Source organism: Mixophyes fleayi, chromosome 8 (genome assembly GCF_038048845.1).
Source record: "Mixophyes fleayi isolate aMixFle1 chromosome 8, aMixFle1.hap1, whole genome shotgun sequence".
Taxonomy (NCBI): Eukaryota; Metazoa; Chordata; class Amphibia; order Anura; family Limnodynastidae; genus Mixophyes; species Mixophyes fleayi.
Window position 1 is genome coordinate 60,498,972 of NC_134409.1, and position 16,842 is coordinate 60,515,813.

At 35.5% G+C, this 16,842-nt stretch overlaps 1 protein-coding gene across 4 annotated transcripts in view; it reads left to right on the forward strand.

Annotated features, from left to right (window-relative positions):
• Positions 1-16,842, forward strand: part of KCNT2 (potassium sodium-activated channel subfamily T member 2) — a 614,388-nt gene that overhangs the window by 559,322 nt on the left and 38,224 nt on the right. For 3 of the 4 annotated variants that reach the window (XM_075182645.1, XM_075182642.1, XM_075182646.1), the window contains 5 exons: positions 112-223; positions 5,793-5,894; positions 6,676-6,759; positions 9,479-9,607; positions 11,049-11,069. In XM_075182645.1, coding sequence (XP_075038746.1) covers positions 112-223; positions 5,793-5,894; positions 6,676-6,759; positions 9,479-9,607; positions 11,049-11,069 — 448 coding nt within the window. The remainder of the gene's footprint in view (positions 1-111; positions 224-5,792; positions 5,895-6,675; positions 6,760-9,478; positions 9,608-11,048; positions 11,070-16,842) is intronic. The other variant, XM_075182644.1, reaches the window with a different exon arrangement.

The following is a 16,842-nucleotide window of genomic DNA, read 5'->3' on the forward strand; positions in this document are numbered from 1 at the left end:
GTCCCCGCTTAGTTGTTAAATTATTTAAGACTGGTGTGAAATATTCTGTTGTTTGGAATTATATATTAATTATATATATTCAGAGTAATCTTCTGTATTTTCCTTTTTTAGGTTATTTTCCAGTCTCAGCATCATTACAGAGCTAACACATCCAGCAAATATGAGATTCATGCAGTTCAGAGCCAAGGATTGTTATTCTTTAGCTCTTTCTAAACTGGAGAAGGTAGATGAATTAATGTGACTGTGACTTTTAAGTGGTCTTTTGCCACCCTGAAAACAATTTTAAAATTGTTCTACAACTTCTGCAACATCTATTGCAAAAAGGTGGTTTGAAAAACATTAAGCTTACACACATTTTTATACACGTTTACATTATTTATATGACGTGTTTCTATTCTGCGAGGTTACATATAAGAAAATATACTCAAAGAGAATAAAATAACTGGTATGGAGGTTCCTTTTCTAAAGAATTTATATAATCCAGAGATTTCAATAACATTGTTGACACCTTTGGGTATAGATTAGCAGACATTGAGATACAAACAGTACATTCTAAACTAATTAAAAATTAAAGTGAAGCCAGTATATTTAACCCTTTAAATAATTATATGTGTTCCCTTGTTCCCTTGAAATACAGCATCAATAAGCAATTGTTGGTCTTGCAAATGAACTCAGCTCGAAAATAACCTATTTATGAAGCAGTTGTGTGTGAATGAGCTCATCAAATATTAATGAGAGCCCATATACAATTTTTTTCCATTATACTCAACAACATATTTGATTTACAAGCAATTAAACAGGTTTGAAGGCGATCTAAATTTGTCCAATTAATTATTTATCCAAATATGTAATGAAATAGCTGGTCGGTTAATGGACTGGAGAGCTTAACATTTATTTTCCCATCTGTTGCTTGGGATAAAAGGCACTTTTGGTGAAAATAAGCAGCAGATGAATCACTTTGAATTTATATTAATTTGTGGCTTTTACAGCTTAAAATTTATGCAATACACATTACTAACACTTATGTTTTTTGACTTGTGGTATTATGTGATAAAAAACAGGATATATTTACATCAAATGCTGTTAAAGACCTAATTGTATACAGTTACCTTCTGTTTTTGAATCTGCAGTTTTCCCTTATAAGTACAAAATTTTTAAAAGTCCATATATGAGCATTTGCATATAATCCATGTACCAGACTTTCTGGGGGACAGTTAAGAAAATTGTGGCATAGAAAAAATCAGTCTGAAAGTTTTAGTCCTCCTATTCAACATTTATAGAAATTATCCATTGTTTCCTTTATATGTGCTGTATTGTCCAATGACTTTACTATGTCAGCTTATTAGTATTTGTAGTTTTCGGGGCCGCAAGGAACTTGAGCGTAGTTTGGACCTTATTCAAACACAAGCGGATCTCAATATATGTTTCTGTTTAAATCTGGTTATTACACTCTGTCTAAATTGCTTGCCGTATGTAGACAGACAGATCAGAGTGCAGTATATGCACATGCATATGTGCAAAATAAATGCCCATCGCAATGGATGAAAAAAATGAACAACTCAATACTATAATCATTGATCTTTTTTTTTTAACAGTAAATACATAATTCAGGATGTTTTTAATGGGTACTGTATATACAATATGTTTTTATAGTCTCTCTTCCTTGCATAAACATGTTCTGTGCTATCTAATGGTGCATGGTCTTAGGCAGTGGTAAGTGTCATTTGTGTGCTGACATGAATTGCATGCAATTGCTTTGATAGGTATAATGTCTGATTCTGCACAGAGCTATTTTACGTAAGATACAGCACAGGGACTTATGTCCGATGATGAATCAGGCCCCCGAGTGTGTTTTTTATAAACTGTTATTTTCAGTGCTTATTTGGGTGATTCAGGTACAGCCTTAAGCTGGGTACACACTACACTGTTTTCGTCCAATAATCGGCTCAATCAGCCGACATACGACCGCTCGTTCAAAAGTCGGGTCAGTGTGTGCAGTTACACGATGGTTGAATGTCTGCCCAAATGGACGATTATCGCCTCATTTGGTTGGTTGTACCGTTTAATATTTTCGTTCCAATCTCGTTTCCGCTGTGTAGTGTGTATAAACTTCCGACCGATCCACAACAGTGAGTACGAAATTACAGTCATTGCTCACGACAACATGGCTGTAAAAAATCGCTAAAGGGACATTCGCTCTTACCTTTATCGTCCTAAACAAGGCTAGTGTGTATGGACAGAGCGATCGGACCATGAATCGCATGTAAAATCGCTCGGCATAAAAAGTTGGTCGAATTTTCTTTAGTGTGTACCCAGCTTTAGACTGTGAGCAGGGATTGCTCACTGCTGTGAGCTGCAGCTGCTAGACTTCCCCTACTGCAATGGCTCATATTAATTGCATCATCTTTGGCCATGAGTTTATGTTCTCTATTGGTAGCTTGATTAAGCAAGAAGACAAAGACCTCTAAAAGCAAGAGGGTTCAAGTGCTTGTAATTCCACCATGAACGTTTCTTCCTTCTGGATGGAAGGTGTAAGAATTATAGGACATCTGGTCCATTGCCATAAACCTGGTGAATGCCTTTAAAAAAAACAACTCTTGAAATTGCAGGATACAAGACCTCATTGCACCAAATGTCTGCCACATTTCTTTTTTAAGTACTGGGTGGTTAGTTCTTCTTTTTCCTGGCTTATGCTCAACTTGATAAGTTAAACCATAAGTATTGGCAGTTACTGGTTAGAATTTTCAAGTGTCTTGCTGTATCCATTTGTCAAAGATCACACATCAAATAATCCTTCCATGTTAGACACATCTGTGTCTGGGGTTTCTAAAAAGCACACAATTAATTCTCATTGCCACTATTAAGCATATGCTTAAAATTACCTTTACTGCATTGGATCATTTTTAAGGATAACCTTTTTTTCAACTGGGTCACCAAAACAATGGAATATTTACCAGACCAACTCTTGTCCAGTGGGAAGGAGGGCACTATTGTACAGAAGGCAGTATTAAAGTGCCTTTTTTGTATTATCCATTATATCTATGTTTCTTCTTTAGCAGCGGTAACCGTCATTATCTATCGCTGCTTATTACAGTACCACTGCTGTTTAATATGCCGGAGCTGCTTTTGGATAATTAGCAAAGACTCTATGAAACAACCGGCAGCCTAACGCTGCTGGCAAATGTTGAAAGTGAAATGTACATATGTGTGCACATTCACAACATTCATACGTGCACATAGTGATCTCGCCCAACGGTGACCAATCAAAGACTTTCCAGCTTCACTGAACCCCATAGGAATAGGTAAGCAAAAGCCATCCTGAAATGGTGCTAGTTTGCAGTGAAAAGTGGTGCTTTTCGCTGCTTGATAAATAGCTAACAACCCAGTCCCCATAGAGTTTTATGGTCACTGCGGTAACAAATGAAAACTAGTTTAATGCAGAAAAAATCTGATTTCTCTTGTGTTAGTCTCTTCATAAATTAAGTGAAGTCCTGTGATATCCATTCTCCAGAGAAAACAGATGTTTTCTCTAAATTTTTGGGCTACTGCAGTTTGTTAAATAGACATCATAGTATAGAAGTCAGTTACCAAACATATTCAATCAGAGGCAAATGTACCACAATAACACTTAACAAGCTAATACTCATATGTCAACAGCTTTTTCATACTGCCAAGCTCTATCAGTTTAGGACCAGGCAACTAAAAAAATTACAACTGTAGCAATCAAATATTATCAACCTGGTTCACATGCTGCTTTTCGGTGCCAATTGAAGGTGGAGTGATTTTGTGGACAGTCCATTGTTCAATACATAGTCTCTGAAAATGTAGCAGTTTTTCAGAATGATAAAAATAGTATGATTAGAGGAATAAATACAGGATAAATGGCACAATTTTTAATATTAATGACCAGGGATATTTTTATACCTTAATCAACAGACTAACTTTTATGTTTAGGAGATTTGCCAGTTTCACAGAAGATAACTTTTGTTTATTCTACTTTGATATTATGTTGTGTCTTACTGATGGCATTTCTGGGAGGTGAAATAAATGGCTTTTTGCACATTTCTGGAAGTGGAGGCTGTGAGTGACAGTCTGGTTTTAGTCATTTTGGAATGAAAAATTATAAATGTGCTTCCCACTAAATATAATGAACTGAGATCTATGTCCTATTACATTAAAGACCAGTGCATCAAGACATAGGAACAAAATATATATATATATTTTCACACCGCTAAAAACTGAGCCATCAACCTCGCAATTAAGTATAAAGAATGGAATAGTGCAAAAATATGTCATTCATTTATTAAAATAAAAACAAAATAAAATAAAATGTGACAATAACATATAGAATACCTGATCAGTGCACTTACCTAGACATAAGGTGTAAATTCCAATGTAAAAAGATATCAAGGTTGTTATGATCGAAAAAATGGATAAAATTAGAGTCTCCTTAATTGTTCTCAATTATCCTTATTGAATCCTCTCTTGTTAATAAATTTACAGCACTCTGTGCACATAGAAAATCGAGGATGTCTCCACAAAAATAAAGTCTTTGATTTGACTCAAAATCGATATAGGTGTAACAGGATCCACTCACACTCTTGACAAACAGCTTATTCTCAATAAAATCAGTAGTTGATAACCATGTCAGCGTGGCCTATTAGGGAGTTAGCATGAAGAGTACAAGTACAACATCGACACCTAACCACATCCAGTCTTTTAGCAAGTGAATCTCAGATGCATATATAAGTAATCATACTGAATCTCTGGTTTATACAGAGAACGTCCTGCTCAAAGTATCTCCGATGACTTTCTCTGTTTACCCGCTGACTCTTTGTGCTCCTCCTACTCGTTAAACTCGGTGTCGCTGGAGACTAATAATATCAAGAGCGTGTAGTATGCTGATGTGGATCAGCTACTAGGGTAGCAAACACGTAAAAGAGGAATAAGAACAGCCCAGAGTACTTTGACCTGACGCGTTTCATCACAGTAAGTGATTTCTTCAGAGGACCGATCAGTCTCAGTTCTTTATCGGCCCTCTGAAGAAATCACTTAGGTATTCTATATGTTATTGTCACATTTTCTTTTCTTTTGTTTTTATGTGTTTTTATTTTACTAAATGAATGACATATTTTTGCACTATGCCACGGACTCTTTAGATTTAATTGCGAGGGTGATGGCTCAGTTTCCAGCGTTGTGAAAATATATATATTTTATTCCTTTTCCAATAGGACACTCAGGTCCTTCACAGCTGCAGGAACTTTGGCCACCTCTCTTGCTGGTATCTTAACAATTGAATAATCTCATTTGGTCTATCCAGCGCTAGGGATTTTTTGTTTTGGGTTGTATTTTGCATCATGACATAGACCTACCGTGGGTGGGTAACAAATGGCTTTATTGGAACTTTGAGAGCCAACACAGTTTTTCAGGCATTTCTTCTGATGTGACGTTTCTTTTTTTTTATTTCTTTTTTTAAAGCCAAAAACCCAATAATCTATAATCAAGCATAGACGATAATCACAAGTCAAACCATTTTTGGATGAAAATTATATGGACCTGAAATTAACAAAACAGAAATTGTACAACTGTTTTGCTTTTAAGATCTTATTTTGAGTGCTCTGATGGATATTGTTGTAAAATATATAAGCTCCACTTGACTGCTTCTCAGATGGGTATGCCTCAGTCCTTTCACAATGACACAACGTAGAGTATCGATGCAAAACTTCCATGAGTTTTCTGTACATTTCCATATGTCAAATTATTTCTCCCTGTTTTCCCTTTTTTTTTTTTAGAAAGAGCGAGAACGGGGATCTAACCTAGCATTCATGTTTCGCCTTCCTTTTGCTGCCGGAAGGGTATTCAGCATCAGCATGTTAGATACACTATTATACCAGGTAATATAAATGAAAAGAAAGCATTATAGATCAAATTCAAAGAACAGTGAAAATATATTATGAAATGTCAGCAATGTAAATGTTTTATAAATGAAGGGCTACCACATTAACATTTCAAAGTTAAGAAAAATGGTTCAGGTTTAAAATACCATATGCTTTATAAGCCTTCTTCCTGAGTAAAGTAGGTTTTTCTGTTATCAGTTATTAGTGAAGTATGTAGGCACAGCCCCAAAGGTGGTTGGTCCTAAATAAAGAACCAAATTTGCTTCTTTTGTCAAGGAGGAACAAAAAACAAAAATAAAAAATACATAGCTAAACTAAGTATAGCAAACATTTCTTTGAATTGTATGTTTCTTTATAATTCTCAATAAATAGTAGTAGTAGTAGTAGTAGTAGTAGTAGTAGTAGTAGTAGTAGTACACCCCAAAAATATATGTATACTATTGGATATATTTACTAAATGGCATGTTTGAAAAAGTGGAGATATTGCATATAGCAACCAATCAGATTCTAGCTGTCATTTTGTAGAATGTACTAAATAAATGTTAGCTAGAATCTGATTGGTTGCTATGGGCAACATCTCCAACATTTCAAACAAGTTTAGTAAATACACCCCTATGTATTTTACGATTCCCAATTCAGTAAATCAATTTGTTTGTACAAATAACATGAATCCAGTAATTTGCTGTTACTAGACCAGCAAGTTATTATAACATAAAGTTCACTTCAGTTTTCCTGAACATTTGCAGCCCACACTCTAACATTTACTTTCCTTTCATAGTCATTTGTGAAAGATTATATGATCTCCATCACAAGACTACTGCTGGGACTGGACACCACGCCGGGGTCTGGCTTTCTTTGTTCTGTGAGTTCAAAATTATATGACTAAAAGGCTATTATGGGATTATCTTCTGTTGACTGGAAAGAAAGAAATGCCAGGTTTGCTTTGTGAGCGCTGAATCCATTCAGGCTACTGTATCTTATATTTTGACTGAAACAAATTGAAGGATTGAAAACTTGTATCAGAAATCTTGTTTTTAGAATGCAGCATGGATCAAACAGGTTTTATTTTGTGTGAAAACAAAAAGGTATTCCTATGGTTAAGATGCACTAAATATCTAGAGTGATATACTTATATTGCATCAGGAAACTTTGGGGTCAATGACTTAACAAAGCGGGAAGTGACCCTTCAATAAATTATCTATGGCAAAATGCTGTAAGTTATTCACAGTTGCCTGCTCTCCAGGAATGTCCGGGAGACTACCAAATTAGTGGAGATCTCCCAGAATCCTTAGAGCAGTCAAATCTCCCGGGTGCACTTACCTGCTGCCAGACGGGCAGCGTCAGGGTACAAATCATATAATCAAATGCCTAATTTTGATATCATGAACCAATTTTTGATAACGCCAAATACAAGTGTATAGATGTAACAATAACTTTAGAGGTGCAAATCTTTGTGGGAAGCTGGGCAGATGGGGCACTGACAACTAAATGCAGGTTAGCATACATGCAGACATGTGTGTCTGATTGTATGCCAACAGGTAAATAGGAGATTTCTTTTTGCAGGGTGAGATATTTATAGGGATGAAGAGGTTGCATTTATGGTTTCCATAAAGCCATCTAGCCATTCTTATCCTCGTGTTTCTCAGGGGTTACAAAACCGGGCCTGTGTCTATACTTCCAATATTAGTTTTTCACCTCCCTTGTACACATTAGAAAAAGAGAATTTGTATGTACATTCCTACCAATGAAATAACAACATTTAGATGTACAATAGTGGTATGTAATTAAACCAGTCCCGCTGTTTCCTACCCCTTTGGGATGCAGCAGTATTTCAGGATTAAAATCAGAAATCATAAAATTAAAGAATATGATGTCCTAAAATGGTAGTAGGTTGTGCCCACAAAAATCATCGAAGGTCCCACAAAGAGTTTATATAGGGGCAGTTCCGAAACTCAAAATCAGGACATGGTTTTTGTTATGTAAGAGGTAGGCACTTAACTGCTTTTACGCAAATGCAAATGATTTACGTCCCAACATATTTTGCATTTCATAAATTACCTTTATCAGTAGTGTTCAATGCAAAGTAAAGATAACTATTTACATGCATGAGGTGTCCAGAAGAGCTCTAAAATACTTCTTTTAGAAGTAAAGGAATAATGGCAACAATGACTTGCAGGTTTAATTATCAAGAAACTATACCTGTGCATTTAGAATGTTTACTTCCAATAATACAATACATTAATATGTTGGCCTCTGTTGTCAGTCTTCAAAGTGTATTTTTTAATTGTTCTATAGTGGCTGTCATATGCAGTAAATAAAAAGGACTTAACTTTAAAAATAGAGATTAAAGGGCATATTTGTCCAGTTTTCAAATATTCAGTTTCCGTTTTATGATTGACTTAAACAAGTATTTATCTCTCATAGTCTATAAGACTATTTTTAAAACAGTTAAAAGCTATTTTATGAAACACGGTCCAGCATAAAAAACATAAACAAAGGCCATTGTAAAATGTTGTGTAAAACTGGAACAAAGTCTTTCCTCAGAAGTACAATAAAATGTAAATTATGACATGAAATAGAATGTTAACCTTTTACAATAATACAAGATCCATAAGAAGTTACCGAATAACAGCATAAATTGTTCTTAAATTACAACCATATTACCATATATAAATTGTATATTTTTCGAATTAAATGCTCCAATGGTGATATTTCAGGGTTATTAGATTACACTTACTTGACACTGAATAACACAGATCGCAAGTGCTTTTTAAAACAATTAAAAAAAAAAACATATCAAAAAGGAAATGCAGATGAAATTAAATAATTTGTGATTAGTCAGTCACTATTAACTACAGGTTTTACGCTTCTATTCTGTACCAGATTTTTTTGTATGTGGACATTATCTATTGGTGAAATTGTCTATCTTATGAAGCTTGAATAGGATCAATGATTTTTCAGCGTCAATTGAAAATAACTGTTTAAGCTCGTAGGGAGCATGATTTTTTTTCAGCAAAACTACTTTTGTGATATAAGTTTGCAAAAATAGGTGTAATACATCATTTGCCATGACTTCAATGTGTTTTCTTGGCATATATAAAATTAGTTACTACCCTATCATCATCATCATTTATTTATATAGCGCCACTAATTCCGCAGCCCTGTAAAGAGAACTCATTCACATCAGTCCCTGCCTCATTGGAAATTACAGTCTAAATTTCCTAATATAGACACACACACACTCACACACAGACAGAGATCGAGAGACTAGGGTCAATTTAGATAGCAGCCAATTAACCTACCAGTATGTTTTTGGAGTGTGGGAGGAAACCGGAGCACCGGAGGAAACCCACGCAAACACTGGCTTAACATACAAACTCCACACAGATAAGGCCTTGGTCAGGAATCGAACTCATGACCCCAGTGCTGTGAGGCAGAAGTGCTAACCACTAGGCCACTATGCTGCCCACACTTTTTACCCTACTAAACAGTCCATGAAAAGTGTGTATGTGTTTATATATGTGATCTTCATCTAATATTCAGTATAAGAGATTAAAAATCTCAATGTATTCATTTTGCAGATGAAAATTACAGAAGATGATCTATGGATAAGGACATATGGAAGACTGTATCAGAAACTTTGCTCATCAACTGGGGACATTCCAATTGGAATCTACAGGACAGAGTGCCAGAAACTTACCACATCTGAGGTTGGTATGAAAAGATTCTCTCAAGTCTGACATATTAATCAGTAATTTATGCACATAATGGATTCAGTTATATTGCAGACTAAAAATGCCTGTAGTAATCCTGACTTTTAGATCTCAAAATATCTCTCAGTAAATTAATATACTTTCAAACAATTTATAGGTCTTGATACATGCTGAATATAAATCAACCAGTTGTTTATTGTCAATTAATAAGAGCTAAAACATACAAAATATTTATATTTTTTTGCTTCCATATAACTTTTGCAGTTTAGAGTATATTCTCAAACTACATATGATGAGAATGGGACAAGAATTACAAACACTTGCTTTAGAAATAATGTAAACATCAATTCAGAAAGCTCACTCTCTTTCCCCTTTGTGGCTTGTTACCTTAAAAGAGTCTTTTGTTTTCATCCATTTGTATCGTTCATGCTTGTTAAGGTGGGGAGTAAAATTATAAGAATAATTTAATAATATCTGATATGGATAGATAACCACAACACTGTCCTTTTTTTTTAATAGTAAAAAGTGTTTTAATGTATGAAAAAACTGCCATTAGGGAATAAGTGATGTTCCCCACCACCTCTTTTAATATCTGCTGGTAAATGTATAATCCCATTCACTTTAACGCCAGAGATCATCCATTTACCAGCCGATACTAATATAAAATATTTTAGTAGCCATGATCTGCTTGTGCTATAACCTATGCCTGCTAAACATGCAGCTCTATTGACTCAAAATATGGGTAACAGTGCACTCTCGTTAAATGAACATTACTAACACTATTGTCAAAGCTATCCTACTGTTCCATATTGAACTTTATACTTTATGTGTAGGATACAATGAGAATGTGTAAGAAGTCTACCCCTATGCCCAGTCGTTTGGCCTTAGCACAGATTAACTGGATATATATCCAATTTGAAAACACATGTGGAACAGTAGTGTGGTGAGATGATGGCTGCACACACAGTCATATCTCAGTCACCATCAAACTGCACTTTCTGGCAATTCCAATTGTCATTTAAATGTTGACCATGTTTTTAGTTAATTTATATAAGAAACACTCACATATGCCACATTGGAGCATATGTTTTTCAGTGCCGCACACAGAGCATGAAATGAGCCTAGTTTCTTTACTAAAGCACCCATCACGCCACCAATTTCTGTATGTGGTAGTAAACACTACTATCTTGAGAACTGTAGACACCACTATAGAAGAAAACAGATATCCAATTGTTTTATAAAATAAACAATTTTGTCAACCATGGATAGAGACAGTGTGTATGTATGCAAGCCCTTGTCTTGTACTTAACAAATCATACATGTAATTCTTTTGTATGTATGTACTATATAAAATAGTTATTTTGCCCTTTATTCTTGTATTACCTAATGTTGTTAAATAAGTTTTTCTGTATTTGTTTTTTTTCTCTTCCCATGTTAGTCTCGAGAAATGGCCTCTCAAGTAAGTTTGTTTTTACTATCCTGTTTTTTTCTTTTACTATCAGAAAACAAGACAGTATAAAAACATTAAATTACATGACTTTTATTATAACATATGGTTCACCTTTTAATTAGCGATGTACATCTATTTATCACTGAAACTGTATGAAATAATAGTAATAAAGTGATAACTAATGTATAATTAATAACTGGTTTATCAGTTGATAGTTCATTATATTTAGTTTCTTAATCATGGATAGAAGCTAAATCACATTATTTACTGTGATCGCCTGGGAGGCTTAGAAGCAGTAGCATTCAATCATGTGGCACTCTCTTCATCCAGCTATACCCCAACTGCTGCCAAGCTAAACTTGTTGCATAATGCATTTTAATTATCTTGGCAAATATACTTATGCACCTGTAATTGTCGAGCATTTTAATACAAACTGGCAATATTCATGTAAAATTCCAAAGTGTTTGCTCACTTAAATTAAGGTATAAATATTGTAAGGGAATGTTCTCTTTATCATTATCCTCATATATTTATATAAAGACACTAATTCCGTATCGCTGTACAGAGGATAGTTGTCATTCATATCAGTCCATTCCCCATTGACAGATAAGTCCTTTGTCAGAAATCAAACTCATGACCCTAGCGCTGTGAGGCAGAGGTACTAACCATTAAGGACCTCATTTAGAGTCAGACGCAAAGTCCGCTTTAGGCGCATCAAAGAAAAAAACACCATCACGCATTCGCAGCAAGCACCATATCCGCCAGCATCTTGGATGCAATTAACACTTGCGACAGCTTGCGGCTCACTACGATAGAATGGGCGGAACGTGGAATTGTGAAGGCGTGACCATGTAAGTAAATCCTAGTCGCAGTGAGGTTCAGACGCAACACACGTCATAAAGGGCTAAAACTCTGCAGCAGGAATTAGGTGGCGCAGGTAGTTAGCTAGCTGAAGGAACTGCTCGCAGCTGGTAGGGTATCACGAGTGGGACACAACTGGGGTTGCTTGCCACTCGTAATACCCTACCAAGCTGCGGCACACTCCCACTCCTACACTTCTTAGACGGACTTTCCGTCCAACTCTAAATGAGGTCCTAAATCTCCATGCTGCCCATATATGATTATTATAAACTCATAAAAATCCAGTTTCTTCATGTTTTTTAGTCTCACACATAAGTTTTACATCTGTAGCAAAATAACTATATTTTCTTACAAGTACACAAATTAGATTTTTTTTATAGCATGATCTGAAACAGATGAACGTTGTGCTCATTTGGCAAATTTCCCTGTTTAACAGGAAACAGCTGAACCAAGTGGTATTTTGACACTTCTTTCAAAACAAGTCCTTTTGCTCTATTTAGGCACAATGTTTATTGGGTGCACATAAATATTCCAAGCAAAACTAATGCATTTTAATGCTTTTGCATTATGGTACTCTTATTTTTTGTTTTGTAAATGACCCAATTGGGCTTATAATTTAGTGTAGTTTTAAAATGGTAACTGGGAGGCATTAAGTGCATGTAAAAGATTTGCATATGAAAAACTACTGAAATTAAACCTTAATTTACAGTGGTTAACAAGTATAATACAGGATGACCTTGAATCAAGCTTAGCTCTGGCAAATTGAAGGAGTGACATTTCAAGTAATTAGTTATGTAATACTGTCTTATACATTGCACCTAGACACAAAGCTGTAAATCAAACTAAAATACTTCACAATCCAGTAGATTCTCTATCTAAACTTAAAATCATTTGTAATGAGGTTTTATGAGTGAATGTAAATGACTGACACTATGTTGGGGTTTTGTTAAGCCCTATGCCCTATTCAATGCCAGTTTTCATTGACATTGAAGTTTGTTTTCAGAGGTTTGCCATGAATTTTCTTGGCAAATTATTGATATATAATCAGAAGTCAATTGCTAAAGAAACACATTCAATGTCATACGGAAAATTTACATGTGTGTATTCAATTGGATCAAGGGTATTTATGAGATCGAAACAAAATGTGGTACTTACTGTGGTTGGTTCCATGAAAAAAATATAACATAAAAAAACCCCACATGAAATTTGCACAGAGATAAAACCCCACTGACATAAATCCTCACAAGAAAAATGCTCACACGGAAAAAAAAAACACAGAAAAATGCCCACATGGAAAAATACCCACATACAATAATTAAGTATATTAATTTATTGCTATACAAACGTGGCCTATGTATAAATAGGACCTAAATGTCAGAGGTTTCCGTCTCATTAATCCTTGGAAAATAATACAAATATTGTGAGGATATAGATAGTTAAGTGGAATTGTTAAGAGATATTATTGTAGGCCAGAGACTCCTTTGTTTAAATGTTTGTTTAACTATGTTTAAAGTAGCCCACTGTAAGCTAGCTGTTGCTGTAACGTTTTATTACATTCCTGTTTCATCCTCCATTGGCTCGTCACTCATTGTCGTTCTTGATGGCATTTACTACTGTTCCACATGCTGTACTGTGTATTAACTTTCTGGCTAACTAAACCTTTGTGATTTCTGAAGATAACTTAATGTCTGAGTTATCTGCGATCCCTATATCATCACACAGGGCTTCTTCGTATTGCAAACAATGGAGTTTTCAAGAAGCCAGAAAAGCAACACAGTTTGATTTATTTGGGGTTTGAATACCTTGCTTTTTGCGCTATAAATGGAGTGGTAACTTAAAGATGCAGAAAAAAATGCTCTATAAAGTGTCATTCAATTATAAAAAACAAAAGATGGCAACCTAGTTCAAAAAGCAACAAACATTGTCATGACCCCTGTCCTCAAAAACCAACAACAAATGTTGCAAGAAGCTAAATGAGGGAAGACATTAGAGCAGCAAGTGCCAATCCTCGCAATGTGGTGGGACATGTGTTGACATAGTTAAATAATGATATATTGGCCCATATTCCCTGAAAATCTTCTCTCAAAAGAAGTCTTCTCTTACTCAGAACACACGGAAATTTCCCCGTAAATTTTTACATTCCTGCACAGCAGGTCGCTTAGAGGTGAAAAAGAGGAAATATGAGGCACTCCATGACATGGTTTCCACTTCTGTGCAGTAATATGAGCAGGTGGTAGATAAACTAAATTACTTAAGAAGAAAAGCAAGTTCTCAAATAAAGCATTTAAAATGATTTATTATTTATGACATTTATTATTTACTTTTGGGGCTCTCTGTGTGGCACCTCTCTCATTATAGGTTAAAAATGTATTATTAAATAATTGTTGTTTTCTATTATTTCTTTTGTTCTCAATAATGTTTGTTGATAATATAATGTTCCCGATTTCCTCTATTTACCTTACAAACATTTACACTAAAGCGCATTAAAATCCTCTTCATACACAGGCCACTATTGTATAGCAATGAATTAACATACTCATACAGTAATATATAGTTACTATATGTGGGTATTTTTCTGTGTGAGCATTTTTCTTGTGGGAATTTATGCTTGTGGGAAATTTTCTGTCTGGGTTTTTTTTCTGTGTGAGTAATTTTCCGTGTCAGCATTTTTCTTTTGTGCATTTAAGTCAGTGGGGTTTTATCCGTGAACAATTTTCCTGAGGGTTTTTTTTCACATGAGCTTTTTCTGCCAAAATCCACTTAACATTGCTTAATGCAGTTCACTTCACAATGAAAAACAAATTTATTTGTAATTGCCAGGGTCTAATGGGTCTTAAAAACTCTCATAAAATGCTTAATGGTTCATATCCCTCACTCCAATTAAACCTCTTAATAACATATTTAACTTCTTGGAATAATTGACAAGGGACATAAATGTGGCAAAATTAAAATGAGTTTTATTGCAAATATGGTGGTGGAAAAAAGAGCACTCAGTACGACACACGTCAGGCAACCATGATATCCCAGCATTTAAACCATGGGACATCCGTAAACTGGGTGCACAACCAAACATACCCCGGTCGTACATATCTACTATTAAAGTAATTGTATCGTTTTCAAATAAGCATTGCCCAAGCGATTGTATTGTGTTTCTAACACACAAAGTGATTTTTTTTTAGCAGATGTAACAAGTTAACAATTCAATACATGATTGTAATATAATACAGTACAGTGCAGCCAATACCAAAAGATAAATACATACCGCTGCTATTGCATGCGCTCGCTGCGCTCCCATGGGACCCAGTGAACAGTATATCTCTATGGAATACTGTGGTCAGAGTAGACTGAACACTACATGAGAGCTACTGCTTATATGCAAACAGAGATACAGGGAAACAATGCAGGTGGTATAGCTTGCTTCTATTGGTCCAGGCATCAGGAGGGTCCAGGGGGTTACACATCATAGGCTGATTCAATCTAAGGAATCCAAAGGTGGGGGTCTCTCCAGGGGGTGAGCTCTGTTCTTCCCGCCAAACTGCTCTGTTCTTCCCGCCAAACTCCAATTACAATCAGTCCATTAGCATTTGACAGTTAATATCATATTAAAGGTTTATTCCCTAACATCAATAACTAGAGTATGCAATCTCTTCGCCGAATGCACCAAACAGCTGCTGATGTAAAGGGGATTAATATGACATTAGACATGACACCTTACCTATAAACTGAACCTTAAATATCACTGAAGTGTACATATAATCATATTATATAAACTAATAATAAACCAAATACTATCTGCTCATAAATTACAGTGTAACGGACTAGCATGAATATGAATTATATAAATGACTATATGTTGTAATGCGAGTGTGTACGTGCGTATTTTACTGTGCGATCGCACCATGCGCTGTGTTAGGTGGCGTACGAATCGCAATCGCACAGCAAAACAATATTAACCAATATACTTTCGTTCATCCAATTATACGACTTCGACACTACCTTACCGAGACCCTCGATCTCAGGCACTACAAAACCTGCAATCTTTTTGGTCTAAAAGGAGCGTAACCACAAGCCGACCCACAGGGGGGGAACATGCACCGAGACTATAGCCGACTTATAGAAGAGAGGCGGGTTAAGCGTGCCCGCTACCATAATGTGCGCCCCAACCACTGGCTATTGACTGCACTGCGTTTTTCAGCAACATGCCATCAAGGATCTCCACAAGCAAACACCAGGCATACCAGTAACTGACAACCATAGAACAGCCTGACAAACCAGAACAGGCACTAAAATTCAGCCAACCAGGGAGAGTGGACGGGTAATAATCTGAACTCCAGAACATTCTCTGTGTCACTCAACTACAGTTGAGTGACACAGCCTCAGCTTTTAATTTCCTTCATGCTTGCTACAGCCCTCAGTTCTTATACTGTAATGAAAGGCCTCATATCCTACAAACTAACACAGATCATTTATCATATAATATATGAAGTTAATATCAGATACATCACTGATTGTCTCCATGTCCTATTCAAACTCCATCCTTTTGAGACTGCAATGGTCTGAGCCTAGCTAATATGATTTACTCCCTGTCCTCTAGACACAGCAAATGCACAAACTTTCTTCTTTAACTATGACACCCAGTTCTTGAGATTCTGCATGATTGTCAGACAAATTCTGTTTTTATTGTTCCTGTTTCCCTGATCTCATGCTGTATTGCATCTCTGCTGTGATTGTTAATCAAACTTTATTAGCTTACTCTCCTGCTGTTTTCTGCAGTTTGCAATGTCATGGTTTTCCACTTTTGTGCTATTTATTTTCTTTATAAATTGTCTTTAATGTTTAGTGCTGTTTCTTGCTCTCATTTTTATTTCTTACCTTGCCTTCCCAAGTAAATTATTTCACTAAATATGTTACATCCCTGTGG